The sequence below is a fragment of the Schistocerca cancellata genome, chromosome 1 (genome assembly GCF_023864275.1).
Source record: "Schistocerca cancellata isolate TAMUIC-IGC-003103 chromosome 1, iqSchCanc2.1, whole genome shotgun sequence".
NCBI lineage: Eukaryota > Metazoa > Arthropoda > Insecta > Orthoptera > Acrididae > Schistocerca > Schistocerca cancellata.
The window spans coordinates 281,457,760-281,483,995 of NC_064626.1; the positions used below are offsets into that span (position 1 = coordinate 281,457,760).

The 26,236-nt window shown below is 43.4% G+C and overlaps 1 protein-coding gene across 1 annotated transcript in view; it reads left to right on the top strand.

Annotated features, from left to right (window-relative positions):
* Window positions 1-26,236, top strand: part of LOC126170162 (hemicentin-1-like) — a gene marked incomplete at its 3' end in the record, with an annotated part of 232,868 nt that overhangs the window by 81,715 nt on the left and 124,917 nt on the right. Inside the window, exons 3-5 of the mRNA XM_049920703.1 lie at window positions 1,747-1,886; window positions 8,459-8,470; window positions 16,983-17,127. Of these exons, the coding sequence (XP_049776660.1) occupies window positions 1,747-1,886; window positions 8,459-8,470; window positions 16,983-17,127 (297 nt within the window). The remainder of the gene's footprint in view (window positions 1-1,746; window positions 1,887-8,458; window positions 8,471-16,982; window positions 17,128-26,236) is intronic.

The following is a 26,236-nucleotide window of genomic DNA, read 5'->3' on the forward strand; positions in this document are numbered from 1 at the left end:
AATGTATTACACACACATATATAAATCTTCATATCTATACTGCAATGACCCAAGGACCCCCAGTATTACTGGCGAGTGTGTTTACATCCAGCGCAATAGTGGAAAAGCATAACGGTTTACATGGGAACTGAATTCACGACGCTGATCCGCCACGTGACGTGGCTATGAGCGCGGAGGGTAAGTGGGAGTATCGCTCATTGCGGCAGCTACTGCGGTAATAAAGTACGAATAGTAATTAAACTGCGACTCGGTTGGTAAAATCAATGTTCCGTAATTCGCAGAAGAGCGTCTGACGTCCTCTGCTAGCCAATATTTTGCAAACATATGCATTAGCTTGTATCGGAAAACAGTACGAGATAGTCGTTATAGGCTGACGGTACTTCCGCTAGCGATCCTAGTTCTTTGTCCACTACAGGACGACTCGTCTCCTGAAGGATCTAACCCGATCGAGGTGCTTGCACAAACTGAGGGAGAGACGATGTGCGGTCGCACTTTTATTTTATAGTTTTCTAAGAAACATGAGGCTCACCAAGTGCTCGTGCTACTACCACACTAAAGCCGATGGTGCCATTGCCTACAATCGTACACGAGATGCGGGAGGAACCCGTTGGAAGGCCATCCGGTTGGCACCCGCTGTGATCGGGGCCATCCGACCGCCGCGTCATCCTCAGATGAGGAGCGGGAGAGGAGGGATGTGTGGTCAGCACACTGCTCTTCCGGTCGTTATGATGGTTTTCTTTGACCGGAGCCGCTACTGTTCGGTCGAGTAGCTCCGCAATTGGCATCACTAGGCTGAGTGCACCCTGAAAAATGGCAACAGCGCATGTCATCCCTGACAGACACCCATCTAACTGCTGGCCACGCCCGAGAGCGTTTAACTACAGTGACCTGACAGGAACCGGTGTATCCATTGCAGCAAAGTCGTTGCCAATGTAGGATACAGGCAGCTGAAGTACAACTAAGGAAAGTGAAAGGTCGCATTCTGAGAGATCAGATAAGGAATTGTGTAATAACTAAATATTTAGGATATATTGTGTTTGAATGTAATAAGAGAAAACGAGAGAGTAAAATGAAAGAAATACAGTGAAAGATTGGGGTCAGAAGAATAGACAGACATGTAATAGACTACAAAACTGTAAGAAACAAAGATATATGAGCCGGCAGCGGTGGTCTAGCGATTCTGGCGCTGCAGTCCGGAACCGCGGGACTGCTACGGTCGCAGGTTCGAATCCTGCCTCGGGCATGGTTGTGTGTGATGTCCTTAGGCTAGTTAGGTTTAAGTAGTTCTAAGTTCTAGGGGACTTATGACCTAAGATGTTGAGTCCCATAGTGCTCAGAGCCAACCAAAGATATATGAAGGCCAAGGAAACGGTGCTCTTAGTGAAAATGTAACGGTCTACAAGCAAACTCCTTGTTTTTTTATATGATTAGTAATTTATTTACTACAGTGGTACATGTAGTTTGTTTTTTGCAGTATTTTCGTCGTTATAAATCATTTAGTTATTTTTTCAATAACACTTCACTTTTATTAATCGTACTTTACAAATTGCAGAGTATCCTATACCTGTGCAGAAAGACAGTTCTTCTGTATAGTGGATAGGAGAGAAAGGGGGGGTAGGGGGGGCGCAGCTTTGGCAGGTCCTCCATGGACGCAGTATAAGCCCAGTAGGGCTCTGGGGTAGAGTTGTTATACAGGGACAGTGTACAGCTGGTGGTGGTGCGCTGAGCAGGTGTTTTGCGTTGCAGTGGAGCCGCTGACGGTGCGCCTGCTGGACGAGAACCGGCCGCTGAGCGCGGGCCGGCAGTACGAGCTTCGCTGCGAGACCGCCGGCTCGCGGCCCGCCGCCACCGTCACCTGGTGGAAGGACGGCGAGCAGCTGCCCGCCGTAGACTCGGTGAGTACCTGTCGGCTCTGTTACTTTTCTCTCAAGTGTTATTTGCTGAGCAGGCTTGAGTGGTGCTTCGTCACCGGCAGAAAACGGTCCGCTTCGCTCATGTTTTCTTTTCCGCACAGAGTTCAAGCTGCAAACAGTATAAAGTGTGAAAGTTTATGGCAGATTATAACTGTGTGCTCGACCGAGACTCGAACTCGGGACCTTTGCCTTTCGCGGGCAAGTGCTCTACCATCTGAGCTACCGAAGCACGACTCACGGCCGGTACTCACAGCTTTACTTCTGCCAGTACCTCGTCTCCTACCTTCCAAACTTTACAGAAGCTCTCCTGCGAACCTTGCAGAATTAGCACTCCTGAAAGAAAGGATATTGCGGAGACATGGCTTAGCCACAGCCTGGGGGATGTTTCCAGGTTGTGGCTAAGCCATGTCTCCGCAATATCCTTTCTTTCAGGAGTGCTAATTCTGCAAGGAGAGCTTCTGTAAAGTTTGGAAGGTAGGAGACGAGGTACTGGCAGAAGTAAAGCTGTGAGTACCGGCCGTGAGTCGTGCTTCGGTAGCTCAGATGGTAGAGCACTTGCCGCGAAAGGCAAAGGTCCCGAGTTCGAGTCTCGGTCGGGCACACAGTTTTAATCTGCCAGGAAGTTTCATATCAGCGCACACTCCGCTGCAGAGTGAAAATCTCATTCCAGTATAAAGTGTGTCTTAACCATTCACAGCTGTTGATTTGCGGGATCGCAGTTTTTTATTATAATAACAACAAATAAAAGAGACGTAGGCTGCAAGTCTGCTTTTATATGTTTTTTATTCAAAGATCGATTTCGAGATATCACATATCGTTTTCAGACATACCCACGCAGTGTGAACATGGCTGTTATTTTCCAAAAACTCCGTCCGTCAGTACATACACATCAAACAGTATTTCTCATACAGTATATGTCGTAGCTATGCAGTCTATTGGTCTTTAAGTTAAGAGTTCTTATGCACAAATCATAATGCACAAAAGGGTGTCAAAAGTCATGGGATAGCAATATGCGCGTATTTAGATGGCGGTAATATGGCGTACACGAGGTATGAAAGAGCAGCCTATTGAAGGAGTTATTAACTGTAAAGTAACGTGAAAAGCTTTCCGACGCGATGATGGCCGCAAGACGGTATTTAACTACTTTGAACGGCGATGGCAAGTTGAACATCCAGTTTCGGAAATCGTTAGCGAATTTAATATTCCTAGATCCACAGTGTCAAGAGTGTGATGAGAATACCATATTTCAGGCATTATCTCTCATCACGTACAAGGCAGTCACCGAGGGCCTTCACTCAACAACCGAGAGCGGCGGCGTTTGAGTAAAGTTGTCTGTAGTAATCGACAAGCAAAACTGCGTTAAATATCCACAGAAATCGATGTGGGACGTACGACGAACGTATCCGTTAGGAGAGTGCGGCGAAATTTGTCATCAATGGGCTATGGCTAAAGCACGACATCGCCCGCTGCGCCCCTTGACGATCCGGTCAGATGAGTCCCAGTTTCAGTTGCTATGACCTAACAGTAAGATTTTAGTATGGCGCAGACGCCACGACGTCATGCACCCAGGTTTGGGCACAGTGCAAGCTGGTGGTGGCGCTGCAATGGTGTAGGATATGTTTGCACGAAACTGACTGCTTCCTTGGGTCATATACTGAACCCAATATTGATAGGAGATGGTTGTGTTCGGCTAATGGAGAACATTTGCAGCCATTCATTGACTTTGTGTTGTCAAACTAATGTCGAATTTTTATGGATGACAATGTACCCTGTCACAGGTCCACAATTGTTCATACTTATTTTGAAGAACATTTTGGACATTTCGAGAGAATGGTTTAGCGGCCTAGGTCGTCAGCATGAATCCCATCGACCATTTATGAGACAATATCGAGAGGTCACTTCGCTCGGATTATAGACAGCTACTGAGGCAGCATGACTAAATATTTATGCACCGGACTTCCAACGACTTGTTGAGTCCATACCACGTCGAGTTGCTGCACTGTGCCGTGCAAAAGATGGTTCGAACGCTGTTAGGTGGTATCCCATGACTTGTCACCTCAAAGTATAGGGATTATACCTGCAGTAAATAACAACTTTTAAGTCAATAATACTTTCTATCTTTATATGTTAATGTCGGTAAACACTGTTGTTACTGAATTCCCAGATCAACTGACTTTAGCTCTGCTGGGAGTGTATAGCCACTTTCATCTCCCAAAGCTCCATGTTTGAGTTCCACTGTAATCTTTCCCCTCTTTCAGTCAATCGTTGCTATTGCACCCTCTAAAACGCCAGACAGCCTCTGGTTCTTTCAACGTATCAATGTCCAATAATCTTCATTTCCTACCTTTTCGCAATTTCTTCAATTTCAACCTTCTTTCTATAACCAAAATGTGCGGCCAGACATCATGCATGCCGTTGTGAATGTTCCCAACTTTAAAATATTGTTCCAAAACCTTTGCCTTACCTGTATATAATGAATCTGAAACATACGGGCGGCTCCAAGTCTCTTCCACATATACAGCTTTCCTTCACGATTATTAAGTAGTGTTAACTATGATTATAGTCCGTGTGAACTTCTATCAGGCGGCTTCCTCGTTCATTTCCTCCCCCTCTAACCCCTCACCAGACCATACTCATCTACTATTTTCACTTCTTGCATTATCGAATTCCAATCCCCTATTACAATGGCGGATGCATCCCTAAAAGTAACACCTCCGAAATTTTTATTTGAAAGCGTTCTACATCTTTATTCCTCATTCTATATATTTGCAGGCTCCGAATTATAGAGTGTAATACAGAGGTGTGTCACGTAACTATGCTGGCGCTTGAGAACCAGCATGCTTTAATCGAGTTTCGACTTCGAAGAGTTGCCTCTCCTTCTGCATGACAATGCCGGATCAAAAACGAGCGCTGCGAAGACATATGTATCAATCCCATGTATTATATTCGTTGTCATCGATTATCTCCCATTTCGCCCCATCCGATTTCCATCTGTTTCCATTACATCAATTGCTCCTTCTACTACAACACTTTGATACTGATGAAGCAGCGCAAGATAGATGAGGTTGGGACACCGTCAACAGTTAAACATCCTACAGTGGCGGTATCAACAAATTGATCACTTGTTGAAAGTAACATTGCTCACCATGGTGACTATGTTGAGAAATAAATGACATAAAGAATAAAGATGTAGAATATTACCAGAGTCTGTTTTATTTAAAGAGGTTTACGAATTTCACGTTAAGATTCGGAGGAATTACTTTTCTGGACGCCCGCGTAAATTTTCCTCTTCCTTATCTGAATAATTTCTTCAATCTCATAATATATTTCTTTAATCTCTTCATCATATGCGGAGACAACTGCCTCATAAACATGTGCCTCTGTCGGACGTGTCAGCTTCGTATTCATCTCTGCTACTATAATGCTTTCACTATGCTGTTTGTAGACGCTTACTTGCTTTCCTATTTTCTTCTTCATTGTTAGGCCAATTCCAGCATTACCCATATGTGATTTTGTATTTATGTCCCTGTACCCTCCTCACTGGAACTGATGTTCCTAATGCCATATGTGATTTTGTATTTATGTCCCTGAACCCTCCTCACTGGAACTGATGTTCCTAATGCCACGGAGCTTTGCTAATTCCTACGATACCTGACTTCAACCGATCAGTCCTGTTTCTGAATTTGCTAAAATACCTAACATTCGATGCTCCGATTCGTAGAAGGCCAATTTTGCTTTTCCTGGTGACGTCTTATTCTTACTCCTGAGTGGTCCCCGACCAGATATGTTAGATATATAAGTACTTCCCACAATACTACATCAAAAAATACCGTGAGGCATATGATTAAGAAGGCAGAGATCTGGTAATTTTAAGCTAATTTTCCCAGTGACATCGTAGAAGAAATTAGCTTCTCAGCATTATGAAAACTGATTTTTTTGAGAAATTATGACAGTGAAATTCTTCATTTTTATAAAGTGTTACATTTTTGAAACTTTCGGACAGATTACAACTATGTGACGGACCGTGACTTGAAATCGGGACGCTTGTCTTTCGTGGGAAAGTGCCCTACCAACTGAGCTACCCAAACACGACTCACGACCCGTTCCCACAGCTTAAATTCGGCCAGTACCTCGTGTCCTACCTTCCAAACTTCACAGAAGCTCTTCTGCGAACTCTGCAGAGCTAGCACTCCTGGAAAAAAGGAGCTCCGGTGAAGTTTGGAAGGTAGGAGAAGAGGTACTGCAAGAATTCAATCTGTGAGGGCACTTTGTGAGTCGTGCTTGGGTACCTCAGTTGTTAAAGCACTTACCCGCAAAAGGCAAAAGTCTCAGTCCAGCACGCAGTTTTAATCTGTCCGAAGGTTTCATACCAGCGCACATTCCGCTGCAGAGTGAAAGTTTCATTCCGTTACATTTTTGCCATTACTGAAATTTTAAATTGCTCGCTCTATCATTGCAATGCTAAAACTAAATCTTCCTCCCGTATTTAATATACAGTACTGGCCATTAAAATTGCTACACCAAGAAGAAATGAAGTTGGTGAACGGGTATTCATTGGACAAATGTATTATACTAGAACAGACAGGTCATTACATTTTCACACAATTTGGGTGCATAGATCCTGAGAAATCAGTAGCCAGAACAACCACCTCTGGCCATAATAACGGCCTTGATACGCCTGGACATTGAGTCAAATAGAACTTTGATGCCGTGTACAGGTACAGCTGCCCACGCAGCTTCAACACGACACCACAGTTCATCAAGAGTAGTGACTGGGATATTGTGGCGAGCCAGTTGCTCGGCTACCATTGACCAGACGTTTTCAGTTGGTGAGAGATCTAGAGAATGTGCTGGCCAGGGCAGCTGTCGAACATTTTCTGTACCCAGAGAGGCACGTACAGGACCAGCAACATGCAGTAGAGCATTATCCTGCTAAAATGTAGGGTTCCGCAGGGCTCGTGTGAAGGGTAGAGCCACGGGTCGTAAAACATGTGAAATGTAACGTCCACTGTTCAAACTGCTGTCAATGCGAACAAGAGGTGACCAAGACGTGTAGCCAATGGCACCCGATACCATCACGCTGGGTGATGCACCAGTATGGCGATGACGAATACACGCTTCCAATGTGAGTTCACCGCGATGTCGACAATCACGGATGCGACCATCATGATGCTGTAAACAGAACCTGGATTTATCCGAAAAAAATTACGTTTTGACATTCGCGCACCCAGGTTCGTCGTTGAGTACACCATCGCAAGCGCTCCTGTCTGTGAAAAAGCGTCAAGGGTAACCGCAGCCATGGTCTCCGAGCTGATAGCCCATGATGCTGCAAACGTCGTTGAACTGCTCGTGCAGATGGTTGTTGTCTTGCAAACGTCCCAGCTGTTGACTCAGGGATCGAGACGTGGCTGGACGTTCCTTTACAGCCATGCGGATAAGATGCCTGTCACCTCGACTGCTAGTGATATGAGGCCGTTGGGATCCAGCACGGCGTTCCGTATTACCCTCCTGAACCCACCGATTCCATATTCTGCTAACAGTCATTGGATCTCGACCTACGCGAGCAGCAATGTCACGATATGATAAACCGCAATCACGACAGGCTATAATCTATAAACGAGATGGCACGCTTTTCTCCTCTTTACACGAGGCACCACAAGAAGTCTCACCAGGCAACGCAGGTCAATTGCTGTTTGTGTATGAGAAATCGTTTGGAAACTTTTCTCATGTCAGCACGTTGTAGGTGTCGCCAACCTTGTGTGAATGCTCTGAAAAGCTGATATGAAGCTTCCTGGCAGATTAAAACTATGTGCCCGACCGAGACTCGAACTGGGGACCTTTGCCTTTCGCGGGCAAAGGCTCTACCATCTGAGCTACCGACGCACGACTCATGCCCGGGACTCACAGCTTTACTTCTGCCAGTATCTCGTCTCCTACCTTCCAAATTTTACAGAAGCTCTTCCGCGAACGTTGCAGAACTAGCACTCCTGAAAGAAAGGATACTGCGGAGACATGGCTTAACCACAGCCTGGGGGATGTTTCCAGAATGAGATTCTCACTCTGCAGCGGAGTGTGCGCTGATATGCGAACCACTGCGGCTGCGGCGGAGCGGAGCCTCTCCGTCGTTTTAAGGCCCCGGTTAACATACAATACATTACAAAATTACTGTGCGTTTTAGTAAAGGCATTTGCAAATTAATCGATTCCTCGTTGTGAGTCAGATAGTAAGTCGAAGAATCCAGCGACATTTCGTTTGTACTACAGTATAGAGGCATTAAGCGGAAGGTGTTTTCTCAACAATGTATTTTCTAAATGATTGCCACTGCACCTGTCAATGCAGACATCCATAGCCTTTCTATCTCTTTAAAAGTATATCTTGTGCTGAAAAGTAAGGTAGGCCAACTTTAGTATTTAAAATAACTGGCTGATGTTCGTAATTGTCCCTTGGGAACGTATTTTCTTCATTCTTCATTAGTAAGTTGATTTTAATAACTGTGGTCGTTTCCTTTATACGTCGGGGTAAGTAAACGTCTCCTTAGCGTACAGGTACGTCAAACGGTTTCCGCAAGTTCGTAACTGTTTTTTACAAATTTTTTGAATGATGTAATTATTTCTTAGCTTTTTATTGAGTTTTTCCCCAGTAAAAATCTAGCTCTACCTATGACGCTAATCATTGCTCTGGGATCACTGCTCATACACGTAGAGAGGTGAAGCAGGGCTTCAGTATTTTCGAGCTATCTCTCTCTTGTTTACTACTGAATGGAAAGCAGTTGCTGTCTATACGTTTATGGACTTTTGTTTTAATGTTACTTGTGAGATTATTACTTATTTCTGAAATACTTTTTTCCTGCTTTCTCGCTACAACCGCATGCAGACGTAATAATAAGGGTGTAATATGCACCATCACTGTCAGAACAGCTGCTATCTCAATCACCAACGAACACCGGAACAGCCGTCTGTTAATTAGACCGTATCAGCGAGCGGGAACCTGCCGACTGCTTGAGCACGCGAATGCCTCATACTGTGTGACAGGCGTCAATGCCGATTCCCACGACGTGTGAGGTTGCGCAGTGGTTAGCACAATGGGATCGCATTGGGGAGGACGACGGTTCAACCCCGTGTACGACCATACTGATTTAGGTTTTCCGTGATTTCCCTAAATCGCTCCAGGCTAATGCCGGGATGGTTCCTTTGAAAGGGCACGGCCGACTTTCTTCCCCATGCTTCCCTCATCCGATGAGACCGATGACCTCGCTGTCTGGTCTCCTCCCCAAAACAACCCGACCCAGATACCCACCACTGCAACTTGTCAGTCATGAAGTCTTATAGCTGAAGTTAGTCATGGCGCGTATATTCGAGTCTAAACGTACTTGCAAATCGATTGTGAAATGCAACTACAACTGCATCAGGGTACATTTGGAAAAGTGCTAGTTACGTGCAGACGGAATTTGTGATGTGGTGTTGAGGAAACTCTTAGTACATTTGACTGACTCGATTTTGTTGGATTTTGTACTAATGTTCGTACAAATCAATTTTGGCTCGGTTGAACACCGGGTACTCTATTATGTCATCGTATCCCTAAGTCGTTTGGCGCTACTAAATTTCTACGTAATTTTAAATTTTGACAGAGGACGTTAAGTTAGTTTTAGTTGTGGTCATCGCACGTTTAACCATTCGAAATTCTCAAACCAGTTTGTAAACATGAGCAGTTAGTATAAATTCCATCTTTACTGAATAATATTGCAAAAGTTTACCACTGTGTTTGTAATAAGGTACTAATAACAGCTTTTCACATGCCATTAATTTAATCCACATTATATTAATTTATGAAGCGTAGCGCTACCGCTGAAATTACTTCACGTCACATCTCTGTAGCTGTACACTATAACCTAATATTTTTTTTTGCTGTGTCTTTTAAAGTTCTTTGAAACCGACAAACAGAGATACAGAAATTCCGTGGCTAAATGGGCTTAGCTAGTGTTAAAAAAAGTGTCGATTACCTTGAGAGGTGGTATTACTCATCGAAACAAGAAGAATGAGTCTAATAAACATGTTCGGAAAAGCATACTTTCAGAGATAATAACGTGTATGTAGGAAGGGGTGCGCGGCGCTTGGTTGTGGATATTAGCACGGACGTTGCATTGGCACTCTGTCAAACGTGTCTGCATTGTATTATGATGCCTTTCTCACAGTACACTACCTACCATTAGGTGGTCTTCAGTCAGTTGTGCAGTTCGAGTCGTGTTGTCGCTACGATAGTTTTCGTCGTATTTTTGTGACAGATTGTGCAGTAATGGTTCAAATGGCTCTGAGCACTATGGGACTTAACATCTGAGGTCATCAGTTCTCTAGAACAGAACGTAGCTAACCTAAGGACATCACACACATCCACGCCCGAGGCAGGATTCCAGAGTGAAGCGCCTAGAACCACTCGGCCACACCGGCCAGTGATTGCACAGTACTTTCAGTCCTGGGTACCTACTTCTTGTAAGCGCGAATTCACTTACGTGATTACTGTTTTGCACTGTTTATACGTACAAAAGGTGTAGTGTTCGAGGGAAATCCTAAAAGTAAGGTCTCCAATTATTTTTTAAGTGCAGAACTACACTCCTGGAAATTGAAATAAGAACACCGTGAATTCATTGTCCCAAGAAGGGGAAACTTTATTGACACATTCCTGGGGTCAGATACATCACATGATCACACTGACAGAACCACAGGCACATAGACACAGGCAACAGAGCATGCACAATGTCGGCACTAGTACAGTGTATATCCACCTTTCGCAGCAATGCAGGCTGCTATTCTCCCATGGAGACGATCGTAGAGATGCTGGATGTAGTCCTGTGGAACGGCTTGCCATGCCATTTCCACCTGGCGCCTCAGTTGGACCAGCGTTCGTGCTGGACGTGCAGACCGCGTGAGACGACGCTTCATCCAGTCCCAAACATGCTCAATGGGGGATAGATCCGGAGATCTTGCTGGCCAGGGTAGTTGACTTACACCTTCTAGAGCACGTTGGGTGGCACGGGATACATGCGGACGTGCATTGTCCTGTTGGAACAGCAAGTTCCCTTGCCGGTCTAGGAATGGTAGAACGATGGGTTCGATGACGGTTTGGATGTACCGTGCACTATTCAGTGCCCCCTCGACGATCACCAGTGGTGTACGGCCAGTGTAGGAGATCGCTCCCCACACCATGATGCCGGGTGTTGGCCCTGTGTGCCTCGGTCGTATGCAGTCCTGATTGTGGCGCTCACCTGCACGGCGCCAAACACGCATACGACCATCATTGGCACCAAGGCAGAAGCGACTCTCATCGCTGAAGACGACACGTCTCCATTCGTCCCTCCATTCACTCCTGTCGCGACACCACTGGAGGCGGGCTGCACGATGTTGGGGCGTGAGCGGAAGACGGCCTAACGGTGTGCGGGACCGTAGCCCAGCTTCATGGAGACGGTTGCGAATGGTCCTCGCCGATACCCCAGGAGCAACAGTGTCCCTAATTTGCTGGGAAGTGGCGGTGCGGTCCCCTACGGCACTGCGTAGGATCCTACGGTCTTGGCGTGCATCCGTGCGTCGCTGCGGTCCGGTCCCAGGTCGACGGGCACGTGCACCTTCCGCCGACCACTGGCGACAACATCGATGTACTCTGGAGACCTCACGCCCCACGTGTTGAGCAATTCGGCGGTACGTCCACCCGGCCTCCCGCATGCCCACTATACGCCCTCGCTCAAAGTCCGTCAACTGCACATACGGTTCACGTCCACGCTGTCGCGGCATGCTACCAGTGTTAAAGACTGCGATGGAGCTCCGTATGCCACGGCAAACTGGCTGACACTGACGGCGGCGGTGCACAAATGCTGCGCAGCTAGCGCCATTCGACGGCCAACACCGCGGTTCCTGGTGTGTCCGCTGTGCCGTGCGTGTGATCATTGCTTGTACAGCCCTCTCGCAGTGTCCGGAGCAAGTATGGTGGGTCTGACACACCGGTGTCAATGTGTTCTTTTTCCATTTCCAGGAGTGAATGAATGTATAGTAATAAGGCGTAGTATTGTTACAGAGTGGAGCAAAATAATTACGCTACATGTAAAGAAAGGCCAAATGCCTACAATGTTTGTGTTGCCGGCTCAATGATGCTGGGACTATGTAGTGGATGTGCCCTCCGTAAAGATCGCACTGAAATGGTTTGGTTCAAATGGCTCTGAGCACTATGGGACCCAACTGCTGTGGTCATAAGTCCCCTAGAACTTAGAACTACTTAAACCTAACTAACCTAAGGACAGCACACAACACCCAGCCATCACGAGGCAGAGAAAATCCCTGACCCCGCCGGGAATCGAACCCGGGAACCCGGGCGTGGGAAGCGAGAACGCTACCGCACGACCACGAGATGCGGGCTGAAATGGTTTACTAATGCCTCACATGATATCGGCGATGTATGTAGTAGAGCAATGTCGATTACCCATGATATCCAGGCACAACATACATGACATTCGATCATCGAACGTATGTAGATACAGTTTCTCTGCGATACACAAGCCCTGGATATACTAAATTCTGGAATTCAGTTGCCTGTGTGATGTTCAGTATGCAGTGCCGCCGACCGTCTTACATCGTATCTTCTTATATGAGAAGCTTTTCCGCAGTTTTTGGCCACTCTGTTCAGATCCTAAATATCGCGAAATGACCGTGATGGTGAAAACCAAATAAATTCGGGCCCATGGTGATAGCTACAGGTAGTACGCCTCCCGTCCACATCTGACAAATGGAACTGTACATTTAGTACACTGTGCAACACAGGTAGTTGGCATTGGTAGCATAGCTATAGATGTTGGCCGAGTTGTAAACAGAGAAGTATTTGCAAAATCTGAGCAGTTCTCTTCAGAGAAAAATGAAGTTGAGACAAGGTAGTAATAGTTTTTGACAGTGCTCTGAAGATATCCCTTCTAGTAAAGGACGGTCGCTTAGAATTGTTGAGGTACTCGATAAAACTATTGTACCTTTTCTCCATAGCAGTTAAAGAAACCTTTGACGTTTTAGAATACACTCATCAAAATGCTAAGTGTATCAGAGATAAAGTACACGATGTCAAAAGTCATTTACAACTTGTACAGAAAGCAGATAGTTGAAATACCGCCAGACGTATAGAAGAATGTAATAATTCAAGTTCCAGAGAAGGCAGGAGTTTAGTCAGTATTACTGAACCATCACTTTTAACAGGACATGGCTGCAAAATATTGGCACGAATGATTTACAGACGAAGGGAAAACTGTAAGTCGATCTCGTAGATGACCAGTTTGGGCTACAGAGAAATGTAAGAATAGGGAGGGCCATACTGGCCTTAAGACTTATTCTAGAAGGGAAACAAACTCCATAGCAGTTAGAGATGCAGAGAAAGCTTTTCACGTTTTAGAATACACTCATCAAAATTCTAAGTGTATCAGAGATAAAATACAGGACGTTAAAATACATCTGCAACTTGTACAGAAAGCAGACTGCAGTAGTCAGAGTCGAAGGAAACATAATGGGAGCCTTATTTGAGAAGAGAGAGGGACAGGACCATTGGCTCTACCCGAGGTTATACAGTCTGCATATTAAGCAAGCAGTAAAGGAAAAGAAGTAGATATTAGGAATAAAGTTCAAGAATAAATAAAAACTTCACAGTTTGGCAATGACACTATAATACTGTCAGAGGCAGTCAGGGACTTGCAAGAGCGGTTAAATAAAATGGATATTGCTGTAAAAGATATTATAGGATTAATATCGATGGGAATAAAAGAAGAATAATGACATGTTGTTGAATTACTCAGGTGACCATGGGGGAATTAGATTACGAAATGAGGTACTAAAAGTATTTTCGGGGTTTTTGTTCTGAAGTAACTAATGGCAGCCCAAGGAGATAAGATATTATATGCAGACTTACAGTAGCAACAGAAAAGTTTCTGAACGATTTTAGCAACATCGAGTGCAGATATAAAAAAATTAAAGTCAGTAGGTCCTTGTAGAAGGTACTGGAAACACGTCTGAATGGGAAACATGCAGTATAAGCGATTTAGATGATAAGAGAGCAGAAGTTCTAGAAAAGTTATTCTACGAGACAATGTTGAAAATTACACGGTATATCAACAACTATTTAAAAGGTACCGAATGGAAATGAGGAAAACGAAATTTGTGGAAAATTTGATTTAGTGAAGAGTCCGGTTGAAAGGAAACTTCGTGTGGCATCGTGGTCGGCTGGTATGGTAATGTAGCTGAGCATGGGGAAGCTGCAGAGAAAGTACAAGTAAGAATGTTGAAACTGATATTGCTCGTGTCAGTAGGCTTGTGTTTTGTTCCATCATCTATATCGGAAGACATTTAGGAATGGGAGACCCACTTCACTCTTTAGCCTGAAGGTGAAGCTGATTTTTGGGTGAAACTTATTTCAGATATTGTGGAATGTGTGAAGCTCTTGTTTGTTATGTAGCCAAACGACAAATGTGTCATCCAAATAGTGTAGCCAACGAGAATTCATTACAGGCAGCTTACTGTCTGGCTCTGTTCAAACTGTAGCATAATAAAGTTAGTTTCTACTGGTGGAAAAGGATATTCATATTGCAGCGCCATCATATTGTTCCTAAAATTCTCTGTGATATTTAAAATAGCTCGACCGTAGACATAGTTCGTTCAAGTCACACTCATCTGTAGCAACTTTCTCCCCTATGATCAGCATAGGATCTGCTATCGGGATTTTATTAAATTACGATGCACGTCGGCGCTTACAGGAATGTCACTCATGGGTATATTCAATGCACATAAAATTGTGAAAAAAGATGTTTCGAAGTTTTCACAGAAATATTTGTTTTCCCAATTTGATGTCTCAGTAGTCCAAATGAACTTGCCGATAAAAGGTAAATTTCAGAGTTTACTCCATTCACTATAGGTATCAATGAGCAACCTTCTTTGTGTATCTTCATTAGCCAAACTTTGTAGGCAAGTCTGCTATTCTGAGCTTTAGATTCTTAGTAATACAGCTACCCGATTGACAGTTTTCAGATAACGGTGAATACGAAAGGATCCTGAAAACGGTCCCAGCATAGGGGTCGAAACGTCGGTTGTGTAGAAGAAAATGTACACTTTTGCGGCCTCACATACTAGAAGAGTTTACCTACAGAAAAATGTTGTTTGCATGTCTTTCATAGTGAAAAGTGTGGATTAGTGTCTGTTTCTTTCCCTTTATGGCTGAAAACTAAATAATAGAAAAAGTGTTTCTGACACATCACCCTAGAAACCATTAAAGCTCTGTAGAAGATCTTTTAGACAGGTCCTAGTAGGTCTGTTATTCTTTCACGATCGATTGTTATTCTTTCATGATCCACACCTGTGGATGTAGTTTTCAGAGCCACAACACTAGCTGTAATAAGATGATAAAACGATTAAACATAGATGTAGCGACTTCTTAAACCCAAGTTCAAAGTTTATCTGCTAGTGAAAAGCAGCAAACCTGTGGAAACCTTACATCAAGAAGAAGCTCTTGAGGATTAAGAAGCCATTTCAGTTGTATTTAATTTTTTTTTTCTTATCTGATCACTGGAAACCACATCCTCGGCTGTCATATGCGTAACAGTGAGTCATAAACAGTAAAAGACACTCTGAAAAATCCACTAACATGTGGGGTTCCATGCTCTGTGGTACTTAAGTCTTATGAGTTGGTTATTACAGATTTCTGTATTTTACATTATTTTAAAACATTTTTTTCGACCTAGTAGGTCTGTTAGTCTTTCACGATCGATTGTTATTCTTTCATTATCCATACTTGTGTATGTAGTTTTCAGAGCCACAACACCCGCTGTGATCAGATGATAAAACGATTTAACACAGTTGTAGTGACTTCTTAAACCCAATTTCAAATTTACCTGCTAGTGAAAAGGAGCAAACCTGTCGAAACCTTGTGAACGTCTGAAATAGTGATTTGTTAATAACTTCGGTATTTGTTCATATTTTTGTGTCAAATTTGGCATGTTTGCCGATAGGACAAGGGTACATCGATTGTCATTGTTACATATGCAATATTTTGAATTTCGATTTTTGACGTTATGCCGTACGCGCATACTAGCCGTACTAGGTATGCGCGTACGGGCTAGGGGTCCGAGCCCCCTAGAACCCCGGTCCAATGCTGTTGCTATATCATGGAGTTGCTGTATACATGTGTGTTGTGTCAATCACCATTTGCATTTTTATTATTAATTAGTAATATTATTATTAGTATTTTTAAATTAATAATGCTGTTGCATCCTTGAGCAATTGGTTCGTGATGTACCCTTGTCCTAATAATAATATTACTAATTAATAATAAAAATGCAAATGGTGATTGACACAACACACATGTATACAGCAACTGCATGATATAGCAACAGCATTCGACCGGGGTTCTAGGGGCTCGGACCCCTAACCCGTACGCGCATACCTAGTACGGCTAGTATGCGCGTACGGCATAACGTCGAAAATCGAAATTCAAAATATTGCATGCGTTACCGTCGTCGCTCTAAGCAAACAGTCTATAAAACCATCGAGAACATTGAATTCTCAACATCTGCTGCAGACAAGAAGAAGAATGCTGTGGAGAACATTGCTGCTACAGCACTTATCGACGGACCGTGTGTTTTCTGTGGATGTAGACTTAACTTTAGCATTGACATTAACGATTCCTTTACTCATGGTAATGGTTGGCTTACTGTAGCTATTGTACGAGGACTTATCCAAGCAGCATTCGTCCTTCAAATTCTGTTTCTTGTATCGTGGTCTTCACTCCGAAGACTGGTTTGATGCAGCTCTCACAGTAGCGTATCTTGCGCAAGCAGCTCCATCTTTCCGATAACAAAAGCAACTAACATCGATCTGAACGTGCATGCTTGGCCTTTCTTTGCATTTTACTTTTTTTTTTAGCCCCCATACTTCCATACACTATGAAATTTACGACTCCTGGATGACCCAGGGTGTGAATCGTAGAACATTTTACCTTCGACAACAACGGCCTCTTCAGCCTGCTGCGGACTCAATCGTGTTTGTTGCGGTGCGGCTGTTGCAGACGAACGCGGACGGCAACGTGACGACCAGCGTGGCGCAGGTGACGCCGGCGCTGGAGGACGCGGGCCGCCAGCTGTGCTGCCACGCCGCCAACGCCAGAGTGCAGGGCGGCGCCGTCAGTGACTGCTGGACGCTGCACGTCCGCTGTGAGTGCCGCCGCCCGCTACCGAGTAGCAGGACGCCGCCCAGCCAGTAGGGTGAAGCCACGTGCGGTGGACTGAAATTAAGTGTGATGGGATTTTTAAGAAAAACAGTAGATCCTCGTGTTTTGCTGGAGTTCGACAGTATTTCTGAAAGGTCGGAGACCGATTTAATTCACATTGTAGCGTATAGTGTTCTACAAAAATAACGTATGTGCATTCGTGGCAGTCCATGTGTGAATTTCGTAAAATGATCAGTGTCATTTTTCACAGTTTTCAACTACAGAAGTGTTCTTTTTCGCTTTTTTCCACTCTATAAAGGATCATCGAGAAAGCGAGTTACGAAAAGTAATCATACGCGTAACAATTTCATGTACACAGTTAATGTGTTAGTACTGTATTGTGTTATAAAATACTGGTAAATCATATCGTTTACATTTCAAATTAATTCTTGTTTATTCAGCACTGTAACCCTGACACAACTTGTGTCCTACAGTATGACGGTGCATAGAACTGCATTAATATCGCAAGTTTTAAGTTGCATATCAGTTTTTCTTCAGACATTAGATCAGATGCAGTTTTTAGATATGAATTTCCATTAGAATACTACAAAAAGTGCTGCGAAATTAATTTTTTCATTGTAACAACACTCGTGAGGAATATTGTAAGATAACTAAGAACTGAGGGTGGATTTAATTGTTTCAAACAATGCGTCAAGAGGGACCATTATTGTATTGCATACGAAATTTTCAATTTCTCATCCCAGTCACGCAGTGATTGGTTGTACGTCCCTTTGCGATGTGTTTTAGTCAGCTTTTATCTTCTTCACACATTGAATTTAGGCGGCTTAAGATGTTCTTAATCTCTGCCCTAAAAATCAGCTTTCGAAACGCCTGAACAAATTTTCAGTATACACTACGCATATTTCTTCGAGCCAGAGAAAGCCGAAATTTTAAGAATTTATATTACTCATTCTAGCCTCTATCTATTTCAAGCACTTTCTGTTTGTATTCGATGAAACTCCCGTATGTCCAGTCTAATGTACATTCTTCAACCTGTTAATATTCGACTACGATCTGTATGCGATCGGATGTGCATATATTCATGTGCTCTACAAACACAAATTGCACGATTCCATTGATCCGTATTCTACAGTGGTAGCAATCTTGATACAACGGAGAAACGTGTTGCATATTAATTCTATAGGCTGCATTCTCGTATCTGGCTACGTATGTAGAGTACTTCTGCATTTTAGCGTGGAAAGGGAGAGATACTGGTAAGTGAAGAGTGAGTTAAATTTTGTTACGTGAATTCAAAATAGGGGGAGGAGGGGGGGCAATGAAGGACTCATATCAGCTTTTTAACTCAGAGAATATACATTTTTACAGTGGATACATGAGCTCAGTGGTACCACCTGGGGAACCTCTGCTGACTGTCTGCGTTTAACAGACGAACAGTACGTAAATGACGTAGTAGTTGCTAGGATTATCGTAGGTAGCATTGGTAGGGAGAGGAACAACACTAAATTTGTGAGAGGGGAACTGGGAGTGAGCGGCTTCTATTCTTTTCTTCTTTGTTGATTCATTTTGTACTCAATTCACTATTAATCTATTGTATGTTTTGTATTATTACTCCACATACATTTTATTTTATGATTGATAAAAACTGAACGCGTGGCTTCCACACTTTCACGCAACCAAAGTAATTACGTTGGATGCAAGTGCAGTTCACATGGACAAGCTTAATAATCTCTATGCATTTATTGTTGCTATTTTGTACTCAATAGAACTTTCTCCATCACGAGCAATGGCGGTAGTTTCCTGGCGTTATTGATAAACGCAAAATTTGTTTATGAATAACATACACATGTTCTGTATAAAATCGACGGATCATTCAAGCGATGTTTGATATATTTATATCATGTGAATGTTTTACATTTGGTCCTTTATTATGGAAACTGCGGTCCAAGCACTATATGGAAAGTCTGGCGTATTTTATTCTTTACTTCTACTACAAAATCACACTATTTTACGTTACAAATCAACAGTTTTTGAATAAAACTTGAATTAAGCTTTCACAATTTCAGTATTGCTATAAACAGTGTAGAACAAGAATATTCTGGTATTTATGTGACCTTCCGTATATCCTCACTGACATTCTACAGAGTTCCGGTTTCTAGGGGACGTTATAAGACAATGATCGCATTTTTAAACCAACTCACTGACATTCTACAGAGTTCCGGTTTCTAGGGGACGTTATAAGACAATGATCGCATTTTTAAACCAAGCGATCGATGTAACGACCGATATGTATGAAACACGCCTAACGTGCAGGTAACGCAGGTACAACTTTAACATAAACGTCTACTTCTAAAACTACAGAAGTCTACGCTTACTTACATAAGTACGGTGGCCTATGGAAGTTCTACAACTCTAGTCACGACTAATCTTTTAGTACAGGAATAAGTCTGAACCTGGAAGAAAAATTGAAAAATCTTATTTAGTAACCAACAATGCAATTTTATAGAGTACATATTGTCAAATATAAGTTAAGCAATCCGTGCGAGGCATCACTAAAGCGTTCTAAGGACCAACGACTTATTGAAATATATTGAGATATCATTATCATGTTCCTGGAGTTGTAAAGGTTCCTAGCTCCCTAGTACGGAGTGCAAATGTTATATGAAGACTGCTGAAGTTATATACAAGTGGGTAAGGGAAAATCGGACTGGTTCAGAACAGGGAGAGGAGGGCAACAGGGCAGTTCTGTTTCCCATCTCTTTTTTTTTTTTTGGCACATACGGATGTGATTAGAAAGGAATTCAAGAATATAGGAAATGGTAATCTCAATGCTTTAGTCTTTGCTGATGATCCAGCTATTTGGGGAGAAACACAACTCACAACTAGAGGTGTAACGAAGGTTATATGAATGGTACTCCAAGATTAAAGAGTGCAGTTGGCAGGAAACAACACCAAAACTGAAACAAAGATTATGAGCAGAGCAGCTGCACATGTCAACCTGGTGACATGTAGAGAGAAAATTGGATGTGTGTCAACTTTCAATTACACGGGAGATAAATTTCAAGGAATGGAACAGGCAAACTGGAAGTATAACACCAGAGTAAGAAACGGATCATTTTTTTTATCAAGTATGGAACCATGGGTGGAGCCAAAGGAGTTCCTGTGAGCCAAATACACCATGTTTGAGCGTATCTCTTACTGATTCTGACCTACAGCTAGGACTACTGTGTAGTTAACAAGGCAGATTTCAAAATGGTTCAAATGGCTCTAAGCACTATGGGACTTAACATCTGAGATCATCAGTCCCCTATACTTAGAACTACTTAAACCTAACTAACCTAAGGACATCACACACATCCACGCCCGAGGCAGGATTCAAACCTGCGACCGTAGCAGCAGCGCGGTTCCGGACAGAAGCGCTTAGAACCGCTCCGCCACAGCGGCCGGCTGTAGATTTCAGCAAACCATGTGAAAAAAAGTTTATGAGATCTGCCTCGCAGAAGACTGGATAACATAAAATTAAGAATGGAAACGTGGAAAGAGAGTAGCAAGTGGATCTGTCTATGACTGACAGACTACTGCACGGTTCAAGTGGTTTGGCATGTCAAGAGCATGAACGATAACCCTGAAAGAGATGGATGGATAAGATTAAGCAAGATCTGAAGAGTAGAGGAGAAGACTCAGAATATCAATTCCCGAAATATATCAAGACAATCTATCAAGCACACTGAAAGGATACGAATATGATGACAATATTGAGATCGAAATACAGAGAATCAGTCGATTTAAGTAGGTTCTTTCTATTTATTTATTTATTGCTCATTTCAAACTCTCGTACATGAAGTAAGCATAAGTCAAATGTGAAAAAAATCTTGTGGTTTCAGAATGTATGACATGGTAATGTAATTTGTAATAATGAATGAGCGATTACGATTTTAGGTAAGTCGTTGTTAAAGAGATCGTCTCAGTTGGCCATGTTACAAATTTGAAACTACAGGTTTTTGAGAAACTCGACATTTCCAACATTTCATTTCATATAATATTTTTATCTAACGATTTCAATACACAATGATAGGATTTATGTTTTGCACTAAAGAGTCTAAGAAACTGGTACACCTGCCTAATATCGTGTAGGGCACCAGCCAGCTACACGTCGTGGCTTGAACTTGTCTAATGTCTGAAGTATTACTGGTAAAAACTGACACCATGAATCATGATAGGCTGTCCATAAATTCTTAAAGAGTACGAGGAGGTGAAGATCTCTTCTGAAAAGCGCGTTTCAAGGCAATCCAGATATGCTCAATAATGTCATGTCTCGGGAGTTTGGCGGCCAGCTGAAGTGTTTAAACTCAGTAGAGTGTTTCTGGAGCCACTCTGTAGCAATTCAGGACATGTGGGGTGTCGCATTGTCCTGCTGCGATCGGCCAAGTCCATCGGAATTCACAGTGGACATGAATGGATGCAGGTGATCAGACGTATCACGAGTCGTATATCACTCCAACTCCACACGCCCCACACAATTACAGAGTCTTCACCAGCTTCAACAGTCACCTGCTGACATGCAGGGTCCATGGATTCAAGAGGCTGTCTCCATACCTGAGTGCGTCCATCCGCCATTTACAATTTTAAACGAGACTCGTCCAACCAGGCAATATGTTTCCAGTCATCAACAGTCCAATGTCAGTGTTGACGGTTCTCGGCGAGGCGTAAAGCTTCGTGTCGTGCAGTCATCAAGGGTACGCGAGTGGGCCTTTGGCTCCGAAAGCCCACATCGATGATTTTCCGTTGAATGGTTTGCACGCCAACAGTTGTTAATGGCTCAGCATTGAAAGCTGTAGAAATTTGCGGAAGGGTTGCACTTCTGACACGTTGAACGAATCTCTTCAGTCGTCGTTTGTCCCGTTCCTGCAGGATCTTTTCCCGGCCGAGGTGATGTCGGAGATTTGATGTTTTACCGGATTCTTAATGTTCACGTACACTCATGAAATGGTCGTACGGGAAAATGCACAACTCATTGACAGTGATCGAATAACTGTGAATACCAAAAGGGATCGAAACATCGGTTGTGTAGAAGAAAATATGCACGATGCGGCCTCACATAGTAGAAGAGATTACCTACAGAAAAATATTGTTTACATGTCTTTGATAGTAAAAAGTCTGGATTACTGTCTGTTTCTTTTCTTTTATGGCTGAAAACTAAATAACTGCAAAAGTGTTTCTGATATATCACTGGATAAACAGCTAAAGTTCTGCAGAAAATCTTTTAGACAGGGGAACCACAGCTGTGACAAATCATCTTAGGGATTAAGAAGCCGTTTCATCTGTATTTAATTTCTTTGTTATCTGGACACTGGAAACCACATCCTCAGTTGTCATATAAAAGTGAGTCATAAACAGATGAAAACTCTTACATATCTACTAAGATGTGGGGTTCCATATTCTGTGATACTTTTATTAGTTAGTAAAGTGATTACAGATTTCTGTATTTTACATTATTTTAAAACATCTGTAAAATTTTTTCGTCATAGTAGGTATTTAAGGGTCTGTTATCCTTTCACGATCGATTGTTATTCTTTCATGATCCATACCCGTGGATGTAGTTTTTGAAACGAGACTCGTCCAACTCGGCAGTATGCACCCAGTCATCAACGGTACAATGTCAGTGTTGACCCCAGGCGAGGCGTAAATCTTTGTGTCGTACAGTCATCAAGGGTACACGAGTGGGCCTTGGGCTCCGAGAGCTCATATCTATGATTTTCCGTTAAATGGTTTGCACGCCAACACTTTTTAATGGCCCAGCATTGAAATCTGTAGCAATTTGCGTAAGGGTTGCACTTCTGTCACACTGAAGAGAATCTTTCACGCTGAACGATTCTCTTCAGTCGTCGTTTGTCCCGTTCCTGCAGGATCTTTTCCTGGCCGCACTGATTTCAGAGATTTGATGTTTTACCGGATTCTTAATGTTCACGTACACTCGTGAAATGGTCGTAAGGGAAAATGCCCAACTCATTCCTACCTCGGAGGTGCTGTGTCCCATCATTCTTGTGCCGACTATAACACCACGATCAGACGCTTAAATCTTGATAAACTGCCATAGTTGCAGCAGTAATAAATCTAATAACTGCGCCACACACTTCTTGTCTTATATAGGTGTTACCGAAAGCACCGCCGTATTCTGCCTGTTCCCATATCTCTGTTCTGAATACGGATGCCTATACAAGTTTCTTTGGCTCTTCAGTCAATATACACTAAGAGAAAAAAATTAGTACGCACATGGTATATGGTAAATGTACGAAAGAACAGATACCGCACATTCATATAATTGATACGGGAAGCTGGACAATGGAACCACCTTCTTAAATACGTCCGACCTTCTATGGGAATCTCAGAGTAGTGAACATGGAGTATAATCGACAGGAACTACTGCTAAGTGGCGCCCAGTGGGAATGTGAATCGGCCGTGAAGTGTGCCGAAATAGTCCGCGCAGTTGCTATATCGCTGTGTCCCGAATTGCGCAGTGGTTAACGCACGTGTCTAGTAAGCTGGATATTCCGAGTTTGAATCCCGTTCAGGTACACATTTTCACTCGTCGCGCACTAATGTCGCGTAATGTCCTACTATAGCTGACAGCAGTTATCCCCTTTGGTATACGAGAGACATTGGCAGGACCACCTATGGTCTGTGGTACGATAAGCTAAAACACTCGTACACTTTTTGTGTTTCTGGAGGGGACACTAACATGTGGCCGATACGTGCAGAATGTTTTGTACCTGTTCTTTTGACTTTCTTGCAACCGGATGGTGACGTACTGTTGCAACAAGGTAATACTCGCTCGCTCACACACTGACCGTCAAACTCAACGTGCTCTGCCAGTTCTACATCGAGAATTGTCTCCGGTCGAGCTAGTGTGGGACATGATGGGACGAGAGGTGACTCTTGAGACCCCGCAACCAAATACGTGAATAGGTTGGGCACGAGTGGAACAACGTATCCCGGAATAGTGTTACCTATCTGCACGAAAGACTGGATTCCAGTTCATTGGCATCCATGGAGGCAACACCACATACTAAACATATCAACAAAAGTTTTGCATCAACTTGGTTCCTAGAATTCAGGAACCTGTACAGAAAATTGGAATAGAGATCAACATAAACATCACTTCCTCTCTTTTTATCGCTCATATAAACCACACATTGCATGTTGTACCACCATACACCGAGAACTTCAGAGGTGGTGCTCCAGATTGCACAACGGTACCTCTAATACCCAGTAGCACATACTACCGCATTGATGCAGGCCTGTATTCGTCGTGGCAAACAATCCGCAAGTTCATCAAGGCACTGTGGGTCCAGATCATCCCGTTCCTCAACGGCGATTCGACGTAGATCCCTCAGATTGGTTGGTGGGTGGTCACCTCGTCCGTAAGCACCCATTTCAATCTAACCCAGGCATGATCGATAGGCATCATATCTGGAGAACATGCTGGCCAATCTAGTCGAGCGATGTCGTTATCCTGAAGGAAGTCATTCACAAGATTTGTACGATGGGAGCTTGAATTGCCATCCACGAAGACAAGTGCCTCTCCAATACGCTGCCGGTACGGTTGCACTATCGATCGGAGGATGGCATTCACGTATCGTACAGCCGTTACAGCGACTTCCATGAGTACCAGCGACGTTCTTCGGCCCCCCATAATGCCTCCCAAAACAGCAGGAAACCCCCACCTTGCTGCACTCGCTGGATAGTGTGTCTAAGATGTTCAGCCCTTCCGGGTTGCCTCCAAACACGTGGTGGACCCCGCCGTGGATGTCGAGAGTGAATTTGCGCATCATGTAGCCTATTGCTCAGAGTTTGAGTGGTAACACAACGTCCTGTGGCTGCACGCAAAGCATTATTCAACACGGTTGCGTTCCTGTCTCTCTGTATATTCTGCATGTTCAAACAACATCGCTTTGCTTCATTCCGAGATGCCTGGACACTTTCCTTGTTGAGAGCCCTTCCTGGCATAAAGTAACAATGCGGACGCGACCGAACCGCGATATTTTCCGTCTAGGGATGGTTGACTAAAGACAACACGTGCCGTCTACCTCCTTCCTGGTGGAATTACTGGAACTGATCGGCTGTCGGAACTCCACCGTCTAATAGGCGCTGCTCGTTCCTGTTTGTTTACAGTCAAAGGGACTGTGTCTGTGATACAATATCCACAGTGAACATCTATATTCCGGAGTTCTGGAAACTGGGGTGATGCAAAACTTCCTTTGATATGTGTAATATGGATATTGCCGCATGGATCGATACTGGCACCTTATTTAAACTATGTGCACTATTGCAGCAATAAATGTGAACTGGAAACCCCAAAAGGGTGTACTAATTTTTTCCCGGTAGTGTACATAAAGAGCGATTCAGAAGTAATATCCCCCAGCACGGACAAGGTGGACCAGAAATATACTAACAAACATTCAGAGTTAGTAGTACGAACCAAAACAAGGAAAAAACGGGTAGGAAATTGAGCTGTGAACACTTATTCAGTAGATGAGATGTGTTTCACAAAAGCGAAGATGCTCATAGCTCGCAAAATATGCATTATAGAAACCCATTTTTACTGGATGTTTATTTTCTTGTTTTGGTACATACCACCGCATCTGAAAGCTATTTGATTGAGTTCTAGTTTAATCTATTTGCCCTACTGCACACGAATTTGTAATCACACTGGGCATAATACAGTGTAGTCCTCCTAGTGAAATTCTCGGAATCGGTTTATTCTCTTGTTTAAACACAAATCAAAGCTGCACATGCAATTAACTTATATCATTAAAATATTATCTGCGTCGAGATACAGATACTACAAAGCAAACATGTTATTTTCAGAACTTAGCTTAGCTATGTATCCAATTATAATGGGTCGAACAATGACGATTCTTCTCCTGTGTTTGCCTGAAGAAAGGCACGATCAATAGGTCACTCAAGAAGTAATCGAAAAACTGAAGAGACGGAAGCACATGGGGGAGCCGAACATTAAGCGTGGAATAGGGTGGGTTGCTATCGTTCTTGCCTCTAATTTCTAGACTGCCATTCTCAAAGATAGTACCTAAATT